This window comes from Patiria miniata, unplaced genomic scaffold, assembly GCF_015706575.1.
Source record: "Patiria miniata isolate m_02_andy unplaced genomic scaffold, ASM1570657v1 HiC_scaffold_1, whole genome shotgun sequence".
Taxonomy (NCBI): Eukaryota; Metazoa; Echinodermata; class Asteroidea; order Valvatida; family Asterinidae; genus Patiria; species Patiria miniata.
Window position 1 is genome coordinate 26,396,996 of NW_024037047.1, and position 16,494 is coordinate 26,413,489.

General features: G+C 43.0%; 1 protein-coding gene across 1 annotated transcript; it reads left to right on the top strand.

The window, feature by feature from the left end:
- The first annotated feature begins 512 nt into the window (after positions 1-512).
- Positions 513-16,278, top strand: LOC119726982 (branched-chain-amino-acid aminotransferase, cytosolic-like). Its single transcript, XM_038198840.1, has 11 exons — positions 513-664; positions 4,656-4,721; positions 8,240-8,440; positions 9,797-9,907; positions 11,495-11,614; positions 12,220-12,383; positions 12,588-12,733; positions 13,056-13,141; positions 13,326-13,394; positions 15,601-15,747; positions 16,086-16,278. Exons 1-11 carry the CDS (start codon positions 614-616, stop codon positions 16,125-16,127), a joined length of 1,203 nt encoding a protein of 400 aa, XP_038054768.1. The 5' UTR covers positions 513-613; the 3' UTR covers positions 16,128-16,278.
- Positions 16,279-16,494: the final 216 nt, after the last annotated feature.

Here is a 16,494-nt window from a genome sequence, read left to right on the forward strand (position 1 = left end):
TATTGACCAATTCGCCCCCGGTCTCACGAAGATGGCCGCGTATAATACGAACGTTCTACGCGTAAATACGCGCGCGTTGTATCAACAGTTGACGCGCATTTTGGTCACGTACACATATTATGATGTTCTAAAAGGGACACATTTCCGTAGTGATTATTATTTCAAAACGCCGAAAAAGTTATATTTGCGGCATTTTAGTAACCACGACGTTAGAAAAATTGTAGTTAACCTTGGTCAGTGATGGTGGTCAAAATATAAGTCAAGTGAACCGCGACGTTACAAAAGAAATCATGCTGTCTATAAAAACGACAACTTGTCCTTTGTAGATCACCAGCCGGTCTCACCAATATGGCGTCAAATTCGTACATTAATTGTGCGGCTCTTTATTAGCTATCCAGTCTTTATATAGAGATCAGTGGTCTAGCTAGTGGAGATCTTATCTAGCGCCCTCAAGAATGTCGAGTGGAGGAGACAGATTCTTGACGCCGATAACGACTTACTCGTGTTATTCCGAAAATGAACCATACTACAGTGGAAAGTTACAAGCGCAGCATTTGCATTGTCACCCGCGTGATCGACCGTGGTTGTTTTTCTTAGCTTTCCGTCAGAAATCATGGCTGCTTTAACGAGTTTGCTTCATCAAGTCTCCAAATATGGATTACGAGTGAGTACAGCTAGTGTTGTTCTAATTGGCAAATCATCAAATTATTGTTGTTTTGCAAATCCGGCTTTATTGCCGGTCTTGTGAGTCGAGTGTTTCCGTTGTTGAACCGGCACCGCGCCCGGTCATGCCGCTCATCATGCCGCTCATGCCGCCGGGTGTCTAGCCTCGTGAACGTGGCGTCGTTGTAAACAACGCCACGGGCCGTCCCCGCGTAAATACTCCCGGGCCTTAATCATTTTATTTTTTGATCCGCGACATAACCGTGTACAAAGTGTAATCACTTAATTGTTAGGCTTCCTGTGAATTTGCACGAGTGTTAGATCTCTCATTGCAAGAAATTTGATGAAAAATTAGCTGGAGTTTCTCAAGCTAGCTAGAAATGCGATAAGCATTGGAGCTCGATTACGGATTAGGCCTACATGGCATATGAAATTTGAAAATAAGGTAGACCACATGTACATGTAGGTAGGGAAACTTGTTTGGAGGGGGGCAATTTTTGTGTGTACAATCGTATGGAGGTGTCTGCCTAAGTCAAGGGTAACATGCATTGAAGATTTTTGGGTTTTTCCCCGGGCCTAGGGCTGTGTAGGGTTGGTAGTAGCCCCATAAATGTGGCCTATTTACTGGACTGCCTCCGTAAACATAGGCCACACATCCACATGTACAAAAATCGTGTCGACGGAGCCAAATTTTGATTTTCACATTTAGGCTTAGTTTGTAGGTTTTTTTTGCTTTAGAAGCATACTCACCCTCTTTACAGGCTAATCAGAAAGTGCTGCCTTTTTCAGATGTATCTTTTTCGTGAAATTTCATGTTGAAATTTTGATACGCAAACGTGTAAAAATGAATCTGGAAATTTCACGAAAAATATACATCTGAAAAAGGCAGCACTTTCTGATTAGCCTGTAAAGAGGGTGAGTATGCTTCTAAAGCAAAAAAACCCTACAAACTAAGCCTAAATGTGAAAATCAAAATTTGGCTCCGTCGACACGATTTTTGTACATGTGGATGTGTGGCCTATGTTTACGGAGGCAGTTCAGTAAATAGGCCACATTTATGGGGCTAGGTTGGTAGGGTAACCAGCTGACCAGAAGCAGAGCTATTATTTTGTTTTGGCCTAATAGTAGGATTTATTTAATGTCACAATCTTTGGTTGTTGGAACCAGACTATCAACCAAATGGTTCTCTGACTTTATTTCCCTTTTTATAAAAAAATCCTCAAAAATCATTGATTTCAAAGAAGAAAATGAAATTTAGGAAAGACAAAAAAAAAGGAAAAAAACAAAAAACCCAAACAAACAATTTAAACGTTTGGCATGGCAGCTTAATGTTTAATCAATCAAGTTACTGAAGCGTTTTGGTTGGATGGGCCTATAGATTTGGTGTTGTTGCACTGATGAAACGATAGCGGCCATAACGATAGCCACTACGTTTAAAAGTACTTGATTTTTAATTTTCTAAACTGTTTAAATTGTGCAATACCAGTAGCTTTTAAGTTGCAAGTAAACACGACCTGGAATTGGTAATCAAACTTTTGGGGAGTAAAGTGAAATGGAAATTTAAAGGACACTAAAACTACATGTTCAACAGCACAACAGTTTTGTCACAGTTTGATTTTGTTATTAACAAATCGTGCCGCAGTCACCTTTAATTTAGCGCCCAAGCCCCCTTTTTAAGCCAATCAGCTGTTGAGATGAGTGGGTGTGACAGAAAAACTTAAGGGTGACCGTCATTGCAGTCATGTCAGCATGTACTTGCATCAGTGATTGCATTATGCATATTTGCTGACAGTCTGAAATAGGCCTACTCTCTGTTTACACAAAAGTGTGCAAACATGTTACTGAACCTCACATGTATTTAGTAAATATTTAAGTAAGCAGGAAGAGACGTATTTAGCTCCATATCTCTCAAAGTATTTTTGTATTAGAACTAGAGTAATGGGGTCATTATATGGTACAATGTTCAAGTGAAACACTACTTGAGGCCTGAATCTGATTCATTTGAAAGTGGCTATTTCAAAACGCTGTTCCTATATTTACAGAAGTCGACCGTTGTCCATGCATCAGTCATCAACAGAATGGGTCTCAGACTTTGTATGGCCCTATAAAAAGTCCTTCAGACCTGTGAATCAGAAAGAAAATTAAATCTAAAAAGTAGGACTTGATTTAAAACAATCAAAGATAGAAAATGTATTTTGGGAACCTTAAACCCCCCCCCCCCCAAAAAAGTCTCACCAAGATTTGATCCCTGCACCTTCGACACTTCAAATTTCCCGTATTTGTCCAGCTGATCTATACTGGAGGCACTTAAAACCTCATTTGCCGTGTTATGTTGCCATTAGAATGCGTTATGGCTTCTGTAGAAAAATACAACGTTGTTAAATGACACAACAACAGAAGAGGTTAGAAATAGAATGCTATAGGCGTACTTATTATTGTAATGGTATCTGCATGCTTGGCAATTAAAGGGAAGATACAACATTTGCAAACATAAAAAACACGAAATGATCAAATTATCACGGAATACCTTACTGAAAAACTAGGGAATGACAGTCTAAAGCATCCTGTAAAATTGTGGCTCCTGGTGGGCTGACATTTTCAAGAAAAAGTGTATTTTTCCAACGATGGTCCGCCGAGCAGCGTTGGAAAAAACTTTCTTTTCTCTCAAAAACTGAACCTAATTTTTCATATTGCATTTTCTTTGCAATTGATTACACACCTGTGCAGGGGTACAAACCTGCTAGACTGATTCATTGACCTTACAATTCCCCAAAGTCTATAAATTGATCATTTCATCTTAAGTGGTGTCAAGGACAAACCAGACTACAAAAACCATGATTGGTTTTCTAGGTGTTTCCAGCATCTACAAGCCCCAAACATAAAACAAGTCAGTTTAACAATATTTGCTATGTCAAGCTAATCCTCCACATCCATTGTTTTCTGAAAATTGCAGCAAAAGCAAATGTTGTACATTCCCTTTTAAAACTTTTTGAGAAGATGATTGTGAGTGGTCCTTAAAAGTTAACCCTCCCTCTCTGGCTGGCAATTTCAACAAGTTGAGCCCAGCAGTCCAAATAAATCAAGTGACTGTTTTTTAACAATTGAGTGGGCTCCCTACATGTACATTCATAAAGCGGGATTTACTGGCTGTGATTGTTACGAAACGTGAGAGTGCTTTGACTGCCTAGGAGATTTGTAAGGCAGCTGTGCCTAAATGTTCCACTACTAGTCACCTGCTTTTGTCTGTTGATATGATGGTATTTCACTAGTCACAATGCCTACAAAGCCCAAATATTGCCTTTGAGGCAATGTGGACATGTCCGGGGGTGTATTTTAGGAAAAAGAAAAGTAGAATTGGTTTCTACCCCTTTGTCAGGTGAACATGTAGAACTGGGTTTACTACTTTACTCAACCATTGTCAACTGGAAAGAAAACTATCTGTAGTTGCATGGCATGTCTGCATTACCAGTGTACATGTACGTATAATGTACAAAATGTATACTGTAGATTATGAAAGTATTTTTGACTGCTATGTGAAGTTCATGTCCATGTAATTATGATTGCAACGTACAGTGAGCACCATATGGTGTATAATTGCATTTCATTAACATGTTTAAATTTCCATCGGCTCAGGAAAGAATAACGTTGACCTAGACCTATTTGTTTTAATATGATAATTTAGTAGTATTTAATAATGTAATACTAGTTTTGCCACACCACACAAAGTGACAGATTGTCAGGTCAATTCGTGGTACGGCATACCAATCCACGATTCACAGCTTCATGGTGCGCCACATGGTGTGAGCGATGATACCGGTATGTGCATATTTTGCATGTCAATTCCAATAAAGATGCACATAAATTTGTAAGTACATGTAGCGATGCATATTTAATGTGGTCAAATGGGACTTCAAATTGAGCCATTGTTGAGGATAGTGGGCAATTGGTTGTGGTAAAAGTAAGATTTTTTGGTAACTTTCATTATTTCTCAGGTATCTTGCAGTCCACTGTACAGCCACTGTACAAGAAGGTGCATGGCATCGATGCAAAGTTTTAAGGTAAGTGACAAACTTGTTGAAACTGTTTATATTTCCAAAGGATGGAATATATTTGCTCCCTGTTTTTGTAGCTGATCTTGTAAAGTTCAGGAATATCAACCTGAGTCACTGTCACTGCATATCAAAAGATTGTTTCCCTAACCCTGCTAATTGCAACAAAAAGCAACGAAGGAAAAAAGTTGTTGCATAGGCCTACCATGTTGCATTCAGGAGCCAACTCAAGTCCCAGTGCTTTGTTGCAATAACAGGGTAACTGCTCATACATGTAAGTCCAAGGAGAATCACAAGGTTTTCAAATGAGCTTTGATGAAGGCATTCCTTTGTTATTGTTCATCCACTTTTACTTGTGACTGGACTTGTGACTGGACTTGTGACTGGACTTGTGTCTGGACTAGTGAAAGGACTTGTGACTGGACTTGTGGCTGGACTTGTGACTGGACTTGTGACTGGACTTGTGTCTGGACTTGTGACTGGACTTGTGGCTGGACTTGTGACTGGACTTGTGACTGGACTTGTGTCTGGACTTGTGACTGGACTTGTGTCTGGACTTGTGACTGGACTTGTGACTGGACTTGTGACTGGACTTGTGACTGGACTTGTGACTGGACTTGTGACTGGACTTGTGACTGGACTTGTGAAAGGACTTGTGACTGGACTTGTGACTGGACTTGTGAAAGGACTTGTGACTGGACTTGTGACTGGACTTGTGACTGGACTTGTGACTGGACTTGTGACTGGACTTGTGACTGGACTTGTGACTGGACTTGTGACTGGACTTGTGACTGGACTTGTGAAAGGACTTGTGGCTGGACTTGTGACTGGACTTGTGAAAGGACTTGTGACTGGACTTGTGACTGGACTTGTGAAAGGACTTGTGACTGGACTTGTGACTGGACTTGTGAATGGACTTGTGACTGGACTTGTGACTGGACTTGTGAAAGGACTTGTGACTGGACTTGTGAATGGACTTGCGACTGGACTTGTGACTGGACTTGTGAAAGGACTTGTGACTGGACTTGTGACTGGACTTGTGACTGGACTTGCGACTGGACTTGTGTCTGGACTTGTGACTGGACTTGTGACTGGACTTGTGACTGGACTTGCGACTGGACTTGTGACTGGACTTGCGACTGGACTTGTGACTGGACTTGTGACTGGACTTGTGACTGGACTTGTGACTGGACGTGCGACTGGACTTGCGTCTGGACTTGTGACTGGACTTGTGACTGGACTTGTGACTGGACTTGTGACTGGACTTGTGACTGGACTTGCGACTGGACTTGTGACTGGACTAGTGAATGGACTTGTGACTGGACTTGTGTCTGGACTTGTGACTGGACTTGTGACTGGACTTGCGACTGGACTTGTGACTGGACTAGTGAATGGACTTGTGAAAGGACTTGTGACTGGACTTGTGACTGGACTTGTGACTGGACTTGCGACTGGACTTGTGAATGGACTAGTGAATGGACTTGTGAAAGGACTTGTGGCTGGACTTGTGACTGGACTTGTGAATGGACTTGTGACTGGACTTGTGACTGGACTAGTGAATGGACTTGTGACTGGACTTGTGACTGGACTTGTGAAAGGACTTGTGACTGGACTTGTGAATGGACTTGCGACTGGACTTGTGACTGGACTTGTGAAAGGACTTGTGACTGGACTTGTGACTGGACTTGTGACTGGACTCGTGACTGGACTTGTGACTGGACTTGTGACTGGACTTGTGACTGGACTTGTGACTGGACTTGCGACTGGACTTGTGACTGGACTAGTGAATGGACTTGTGACTGGACTTGTGACTGGACTTGTGAAAGGACTTGTGACTGGACTTGTGACTGGACTTGTGACTGGACTTGTGACTGGACTTGTGGCTGGACTTGTGACTGGACTTGTGAAAGGACTTGTGACTGGACTAGTGAATGGACTTGCGACTGGACTTGTGACTGGACTTGTGGCTGGACTTGTGACTGGACTTGTGAAAGGACTTGTGACTGGACTTGTGACTGGACTTGTGAAAGGACTTGTGACTGGACTTGTGACTGGACTTGTGAAAGGACTTGTGACTGGACTTGTGACTGGACTAGTGAATGGACTTGTGACTGGACTTGTGACTGGACTTGTGAAAGGACTTGTGACTGGACTTGTGAATGGACTTGCGACTGGACTTGTGACTGGACTTGTGAAAGGACTTGTGACTGGACTTGTGAATGGACTTGTGACTGGACTCGTGACTGGACTTGTGACTGGACTTGTGACTGGACTTGTGACTGGACTTGTGACTGGACTTGCGACTGGACTTGTGACTGGACTTGCGACTGGACTTGTGACTGGACTTGTGAAAGGACTTGTGACTGGTCTTGTGACTGGACTTGCGACTGGACTCGTGACTGGACTTGTGACTGGACTTGTGACTGGACTTGTGACTGGACTAGTGAATGGACTTGTGACTGGACTTGTGACTGGACTTGTGAAAGGACTTGTGACTGGACTTGTGACTGGACTTGTGACTGGACTTGTGGCTGGACTTGTGACTGGACTTGTGACTGGACTTGTGAAAGGACTTGTGACTGGACTTGTGAATGGACTTGCGACTGGACTTGTGACTGGACTTGTGAAAGGACTTGTGACTGGACTTGTGAATGGACTTGTGACTGGACTCGTGACTGGACTTGTGACTGGACTTGTGAAAGGACTTGTGACTGGACTTGTGACTGGACTTGCGACTGGACTCGTGACTGGACTTGTGACTGGACTTGTGACTGGACTTGTGAAAGGACTTGTGACTGGTCTTGTGACTGGACTTGCGACTGGACTCGTGACTGGACTTGTGACTGGACTTGTGACTGGACTTGTGAAAGGACTTGTGACTGGACTTGTGACTGGACTTGCGACTGGACTTGTGACTGGACTTGCGACTGGACTCGTGACTGGACTTGTGACTGGACTTGTGACTGGACTTGTGAAAGGACTTGTGACTGGACTTGTGACTGGACTTGCGACTGGACTTGTGAATGGACTTGTGATGGACTTGACATCCCTGAATACAGGTACCGTAAATCTTTACTGATAATATACGATATTTACTGTGGTCTTTTTTAATGACACCACACACGTTGCACCACACTGAAGCTGAGGTTGGACAAGGGCGGATCCGGGGAGGGGGGGGGGGGGAAGGGGGGGGGGGAAGGGGGGGGGGACAAAGGGGGCCATGGCCCCCCGAAGCAATTTTTTTTTTTTTTTTAGTGACTTTGCAATAAAGGCAGGTAATGAGTACACCACCATCTTTTCCTAAAAAAATTGGTTAAAGTGATTAGAAATTGCCTCAGATTGCTCCACAGAGCATTTAGAATGCAAACAAAAAATTTGGCCCCGAACCTCACGCCGTAATTTTTTGGGACACCCTTTTTGGGGACCAAAATTTTTGGCCTCCCAACATGCCCAAAAATGTGTGTTCTGGATCCGCCCTTGAGGTTGAAAGAACAGTCAAGCGTTAGTTTCTTGTTTCTACCATCTAGGCTAGTGACCTGCAGATTGAGCGTTCGACACACCTGAAGCCCAAGCCAGACCCTAACAACCTCGTCTTTGGCAAGGAGTTTACGGACCACATGCTGGTGATTGATTGGTCCAAGGATGCTGGTTGGCAGGTTCCAAGGATCGTGCCATTTGGCAACCTCTCGCTCCACCCGGCCTCCTCAGCCCTGCATTATGCTATCGAGGTAAGCCCAGGGCGTTTTCGAATCCCTGTTCTTGACAAAACTCGGGTTAACCCGACACGAGAACAGCGGTCTCGAACGTGACGAACAGACCCAAGAGGGCATTCGCGGATCGATTTTTTCACTCCCCGGTTGATGGAGGGTTCGGCGAGGTGCAGCTTGAACAAAATGGCGGACTGTGCAGATTCGTAATTTGTTTTGTGGTTTTTTTTGTGTGCTAATACCCTAATGATTGGAATAAGAATACCATTATAGTGCAGGTCTGCAATTTTGGTCTGTTTCACATTCATCTTCAGAGTCGTCCTCGTTCATTTGGAATAGGCCTAAGTACAAATTCAGACGATTGTCGGCCATTTGGCATTGCTTTATATCCATGCGACACGCACCCGCGCGTTCGTAACAACCAGCTCGAGAACACGTTCTCGTGCTACACGCGTGTTGTCAAGAACAGGGATTCGAAAATGCCCCCAGTGTCTCCAACCTGTAAATATAACCTGGTGCCCCGCCAAGCTTTCTGAGGTACCCGCCAAGTTTCAAAAGTTGCCGCCAAGCTTAAAAAGTTGCCCGCCATGCTTAAAAAAAGGAAAAAATAATAAAAAAGACAAACAAGTGGGACTACCCTTACCCTCCAGGGTATATTTGGCCAGAAACTCTGCCAAAAGTAATAACATGCAACACTTGTCAAAGTGACAAGCCTGCCCATTGTAGCAATCAATCAGGTCAAAAGTCTCAAGGCCAAACTGCCTCAGAGTCCCTGGTCACTGATGTGTTAAAAAAAGATGATGCTGAGCCAGTATTGTACTTAACAGTTACTGTGTTAGAAATGGCCTAAAAGCTGTTATCCGTACATATAAATTGCATGTTCATCTGCAAATAGCGCCCCCTAGCATAAAGAAATGTTTGACTGCAAATAGCTTTTTGACGGGGCACCAACCTTCAATTTTCAAGGTTGGAGAACACTGTAGGCCATATCTAGACTAAATTCAAAAGCATATTTACATTTAGTGTTACCTAGTCAAGTACTGATCCAGTAATAAGCTTGATTGGATCTCCGAAGCTGCAGGCCAATGATTTTGTGGTCATGCATGAGTGATGTGATTGTGCCATGTAATTTCCCGGGAGAAGAAGTGTTATGAGTAAATCTGTCTTAAATTTTGACCTTTTTAAATCTGAGAGAAAGACCTCAGTGTCTAAAAGAATTGCATCTTTCAGACTTTTCATCTATTTTTTCAGACTTTTTTTTACGTTGAAAATCTCATCCCTAAATAATATTGATCATGAGGACTCAGATTTCCAAGAAATACACGCACAGGTACATGTACTTCCTTCTTTTGTGATTTGATTGGTACTTTTCTGCAGTTGTTCGAAGGCATGAAAGCCTACCGAGGAGTAGACAACAAAATACGTCTCTTCCGTCCGTTTGAGAACATGGAGAGGATGTCAATATCAGCAGAAAGGGGTGCTTTGCCTGTAAGTAATGGTGTCAAGTTTTTTATATCACCCCATATTTTTTTATTACTGAGTGCTGATTTGTTTGTCTAGCACTCAGTAGCCTTTAGTCAAGGCGCGTGTGTCTATCTAGATGCGTGGTGCCTCAGATTCTGGCACGAAAAAAAGACCAGTCGAGTGGCGAAGCCAGGAGCGCCTTTACCATCTCATGGAGCTAATCATTATTCATTTTTTCAAGTAAACTGAATCATGCATGTATGCCGATATATGAACCAATCACCACCAACAAGCCATTTTTGAGGTGATGACACGCGCGCGCCCTCGAGTGTGCGCGCCACACGCGTTCTAAAAAAACCAAGACGCGCACGCATTCACAACATGTCATGCATTATGCATGAAAATTTGTCTTCCAAATCGGTAGACAAATGTAAAGAAAAACATAAGCGCTCTCCACGAGATGGTAAAGGCCCTTGCGGCTTCGCCGTTCGTGCTAGTCTTTTTATGTGCCAGCATCCGGGGTGCGTCACGTGTCCGGATAAGCGCATGGGACTTGACTAAAGGCTTAGCACTCAGTGGACAATTCACAAAAAGACGAGTGCAGGACGGAGAGTGACGAAGTGCAATTACAAAAACAAAACAATAAGTGCATTAACCCTGACAGACACAAACACATGCATCAGGTGTAAAAGTCACGGATCTGCTCAGCACAAAAATTTGCTTAGCACTAAAAAAGTCTGGCTTATAAAAGCAGGGCCACATTTCACGGCGCTGCTAAACAGTTAGCAGAAAAGTTGTGTTTAGCATAGCAGAAAATTAAAATTTGCTAACCTTAAGCACTATTTCACGGCGTGTATGTGCTAACGGTCGCTCGTGCATGGAGATTTCTATTGTTACGTCACTAAGTTAAGCAAATTTTTCCTCTGCAGTAAGCGTGCCTTTTGCTGTGCTTATGCTTACGGTCTCTATGAAATAGACGGAGGCTCTGTTAGCAGAAAATCGTGTGCTTAGCAGCGCCGTGAAATTGGGCATAGGTTACCAGCCAAAACTCCATGTGATTTTCATGCTAAGCAAACAGCAGCTGAATACCAATCACGAGCAACATACATCATATGGAGTTTTGGCTGGTAACCTGCTTTTATAAGCCAGACTTTTTTTTTCTAAGCAAATTTTTGTGCTTAACGGCGCCGTGAAATTGGCCCCAGCAGGGCACCAATGCCCCAATCCTGAAACAATCAGAGCTAGACCCATTGAACATTACCACAGTTGCATCCCATTGCAGTTGGTAATCACAGGCGCTGAGGCACTTTGGCCTTGAAATTTTTCACCTGATGGATCTTACTACGCCCAGCAGGCTTGTCATATTGACAAGTGGTGCATGTTGCTGCATTCGGCAGGGCTTGTAGCCAAAATACCCTAGGGGGTTAGGGTTAACATAGTGACAGAAGGCTCAAATGGCTCCGGTCCTCCTCTGGCAGAGTGGCCTCTGGCAGAGTGGCCTCTGGCAAAGTGGCCTCTGGCAGAGTGCCCTCTGGCAGGAAAAGATATGAGCCGCATGTGAAGGCTACAAGTGGACGATTGTAACCAAAACATGTCTTGCTCTTTACACAGGCTTTCGACAAGGAAGAGCTGTTGAAGTGCTTGTGCAAGCTGATCAGTTTAGACCAGGAATGGGTGCCCTACTCCACCACCAGCACACTGTATATCAGACCAACCATGATAGGCACTGAGGTATGATCTAAGTTGAGCCATATCCATATCACATGGCTACGGCCAGGCATAACACATGCACTAAGTTAGTGTTAGCCACTGGCTAGCGGCTGCAGCCACATCCCAGAGACTTGTGCGTTGTTTCTGGCCGTAGGCAAGTGATTTGGACACTGCCTTCGTCTGGCCATGTTCTTTGAGATTTGCACCCTTACTCCTAAACCTGCTTGACGATCGTAATAATGATAATGGATTGGACATTTGGGAGACATCCCCATAGACTTGTGCACAAAATTTTTCAAACTTAAATGTGCCCTAACCCAATATTCCCTCGTCCTGTTTCCACAAATTTTGGTATGTTTACTAATTAGACCACGAGCAACAAATATAATCTAATTGCGACAGTAACATTTTGCCTCTAAAGGGGGGCTGTGACATAAGGGAGACATGAAACCCTAATGACCGATGTCTCCCATTGTGCGAAGAAATTACGATAACATTTCTCCTTAATGGTACATTTACACGTATAATAATAATAATAATAAGTTATTCTTGTATAGCGCATCCATTATTTCAGACCTTTTTCCCCCATGTGTGATTTTTTTGTGCTAAATTTTGTTTTCTACCAGCCTTCGTTAGGTGTCAGCCCACCTGGTCACGCAAAGTTGTTTGTTATCATCGGCCCAGTGGGGCCGTACTTTGCCACGGGAACCTTCAATCCGGTCCGCCTGTATGCCGACCCAAATAACGTGCGGGCATGGAAAGGCGGCGTCGGCTATGCAAAGCTGGGATCGTAAGTATGGAAAATTGAGTTGGGATTTTTGCCCTTCATCAAAGTGATTTGATAACTGCTGTATACTCAGTGTTGTTGTTGGACTTGACAGAAAAAAAAATCATAAGCTTACTTTGGCGGGTGCTCGAACCTACCCCTCAAAAAGAAACCCAACTAAAATTTTGGGTGGAAAACACTCACTACTCTGTCCCTTTTAACTTTCAGCAATTACGGGCCCACGGTCATGCCGCAGGTGGAAGCCGTTAACAAAATGGATTGCCAACAGGTGTTATGGCTGTACGGGGATGAACACTACGTCACTGAAGTGGGCACCATGAATATCATGATGTACTGGCAGAACGAACAAGGAGGTAATACAACAGGGCGTGGCCAACCAAAAGTGGGGGGCTGGTGACACCAAAGCAGTTTTCCTGGTCACCAGTTGGGTGGATAGATATCATTTTGACCAATGGGGCGGTGTTCAAAGTGGACAGGCCAGGACACTGTTGAACAAGCAGTGGTGCTGTTCTTGGTGGCATATTTATGCTAACTTACGATTTTGGTGATGGTTACATCAGTTTTGTTGTGAACATTAACACAAAATTGGGGGTGGGGTGACACTTCCCCCTCCCCCCCCCCCAGCAAAGCCCCATGGTAAAACAACCTGCACTATTATTTGGTTTCCCCCTCCAGAAAAGGAGCTGATCACCCCCGAATTGGATGGAACGATCCTACCAGGTGTCACAAGGAAAAGCTTGCTGGAATTGATGCGCAAATGGGTAAGTGCACATCATCAATATTGAAATGACCCGTGTTCGATTTGTTTTGCTGTAAATAATACTAGATTATTTTGTACAGTATAACAAGGAGTAAAAATAGAACTTGTTTAAGAGGCAAAAAAAAACTTGAGAAATAAGGAACAAAATTGACCAAGAATGATCCATATTTCTTGTTTTTATTCAGGGAGAATTCAAAGTCACAGAGAGACCATTCACCATGAAAGAGGTCGTCAAAGCCGTGAGAGAAAACAGGGTAAGCGGGCGTGCTTTCTGAACCTTGACTCGGTCACATCCGAGGTTCCAATCCTGCCGAGATTGTAGTCTCCAGTCTCACAGGTAGTGCTGGGCGAGTAACGTGAGTGCTCGAGTACTCGCAAGCAGTGTTTGCTACCCATTCTACTCAGGGTTTGTCATGTACTCGAGTACTCATCCTGACGCAAGTAGAAGTAGGTACTCGGGAGTAGCAAATTCTTTTTTACAAGTGCTGACTTGAAAACAAGTAACCACTTTGCGGTTTGTGCACCACACTTGTCTTCTGTCTTAATACGTCCCCCGCAATAAAGGAATCATTACCCCCATCTGATTCCTTGCGTTTTCGGGAGCACTCTCAGCAAATACATTTTCAAGTAAAATGAGCCAAAATTTTGCATAGTAAGTGCTGAAGAATGTGCTGTTTATTCATAGTAACTTCCTTCTTAATAATGTTTATGAATTTTTTTTTTTTTTATGGGAATTTAGTAAACTACTCACGAGTACTCGAGTACTCGCGAGTAATTTCTCTGCGAGTACTCGAGTAAGGAAATCCACTACTCACCCAAGCGTACTCACAGGATTCTCATTGAGGGTCGGGGGGGGGGGGGGGGGGGGGGTGGGGGGGGTTCCAAATTGCCCACATTTTACCCTGAGGATAGACCTTATTCACGAGGAAGTCGTTTTTGACCTTATTCCCTGAATCTGTTTTATAACTTGTAAACTATTGAGTGGGATGGTGCCAGACTATTTTGTGATTGGAGTGCATTCCAAGCCTCACTTAAAAAAAATTTCAAATGGAGCTTAAAGATATAGTCCATCATTTGTAATTTGTGCATTTTGTTCGTTTGAAGCAACAAAAGTGTTCAAAATCTAATGAAGGATACTGAACAACTAACCTGATGAAGTTTCAGCTAAGCTTCAGCTGTATATTCCGAGAAAAAAAGCATTCTAGTATTCAATTTCAAATCAAAAGTTACTGAATCATGTTTTGAATTGTTTTGAATTGCAGCTTTACGCGACGTCACGCACTGATCCGACGAATTATAGCAACCGCGTGAGCGTCATGCCAATGCTTGCACGCGCTTCGCCGAATAACAAAACGAACTACTAATTTAAATTTTCCTACGGTGCGTCTTAAGACGCACCATTGGAAAGGCCTTCTTTCGTTGATTACTTCAAAATGACAGCTTCCCAGAAAGAATAATTTCACAGGGAGTTTAGTTCCCTTACTATCTTTCAACCAAGTTTGTTTTTCAACAATAATTACGCCAGTTACTTTTCGGATGGCTGCAAATGATGAACTGTAGCTTTAAAACTTGAGGGTATATTTCAATAATCACAAATTTTCATCAGAGCAGACTGGTGTTAATTTGTAATGAAGTTTCATTTAATTGCTTTCATGTTTATTCCCAGGGTCCAAATATGAAGAACGTACCTCCCTTTCATATAATATGGACGACTCTTGAATAAACTCTATTAAAGAAGTTACAATGACTCTGTGTGCAGTGTGAGCAATCCGTTGCATGTTGCAAAATGTACACCGAGTGCCAGTAAATTCAAAAGCTATACCACAGTTTCTACTTCTGAAGTTTTATGAAAGTTGCCATTTGTAAGCCTAAAAAAGAAAGGTCCAACAGGACTTTAAGTAATTAATTCACCTTATTTTGAGTGTCTCAGTACAGTTAGGTTGTGTGGAGGCACATGTTCTGGACATCTCACTCCAGTCAGTGTCTTTGTTTAGGCCAAAAAAAGTATCCGGTTTCTGGTATGGAGCTTGCCAAAAAAGTGGTGTGGCGACGCGGCTTTTTTTGGTTTTTTTACCTGATATTTTTGCTTCAAATGTCGGCTGATGACTGCAAATGGTGCCCGACTAAACTTAGTGCAAATATATGGGAGTCCAGAGAGGCCACATAAAGCTTATTCTCGACCATAACCCAATCTAAAAACATGTTAAAATTGTGCAGCAGCATGATTCCAGTCAAACCAGTGAGTTTGGCGGTTTTGAGACATCATCTTTCATTGAAAAAAAACCTTTTTCATTTTGCCGACGCGCATGGCTACAGTGACGCGCGCGCATACCAGAAACCGGAGACTTTTTTTGTTGGCCTTATGTTAATATATGTCAAATTTTGTGGGGGGGGGGCATACTGCATCTGTATAAAGACGGCATGTGATACTACGTGTATTGTTATGTCCTGGTGCTCTAGGTCTATGAGATATTTGGTGCGGGCACAGCATGCGTGGTGTGCCCCGTCTCCAGTATACTCTACCAAGGGGAAGATCTACAAATACCAACAACGGGTGAAGGTGCCGCTCTAGCCACCAGACTGTACAATGAGCTGAACGATATACAGGTATGGAACCCTGACTCTCTCAGTGTAGACAAACAAAATCATTTCATGATAGCCATTTTTTGCATATCATTATTTTTTGGATAAATAAATGTTGCAAATTAATAAAAACATAGATTTTGGGGAAATAATTACTGAAGCAACTTTTAAATTTTTTTTTAAGTAGTCAAAATATCCAAATACATTGAAGAGTTGCCAAGTTATATTTTGGCCAAGGTCTGAAACTGAGTCCTGATTTGTAGTTTTTGCAGTCCTCATGATGTACAAAAACTGCCATAATTTTAGAAGTTTTTTTGGTCTATTCTGCAACCAATGAAGTTTCTTTACCTCTTCTCCCACAGTTTGCCAGATCGCCAAGTGACTGGATGCACGAAATTGAATGAATCGGCAATAGCACTCGTCACTTCTCTTCGAAATTGTGAAACCCACCATCAAGCGGTACCGTCCTATATTTTGTTGAATATTTCCTCATCCAAATTCTGAATAATATACAGGAGAGCATTCAGGGGCGGGCGCAGCTGGTGTCTGCCCCCCCCCCCCCCCCCTCCCATCTTTCACAGTTTTATCATACTTTTTAGGAGGTACGTGTCTTGTCACTCTACCCTGTTGCTTCTGCCGAAATCTGGTTATTTGATCACTTCAAAGACAGACAATTTCACCCACATGAACATTCAAATATATGCCCCGCTTGTTTGTTCATGTACAGGGTTCAAAATTAGCAGTAGCCCTCTAGTCAATTGCTAGTCAAAA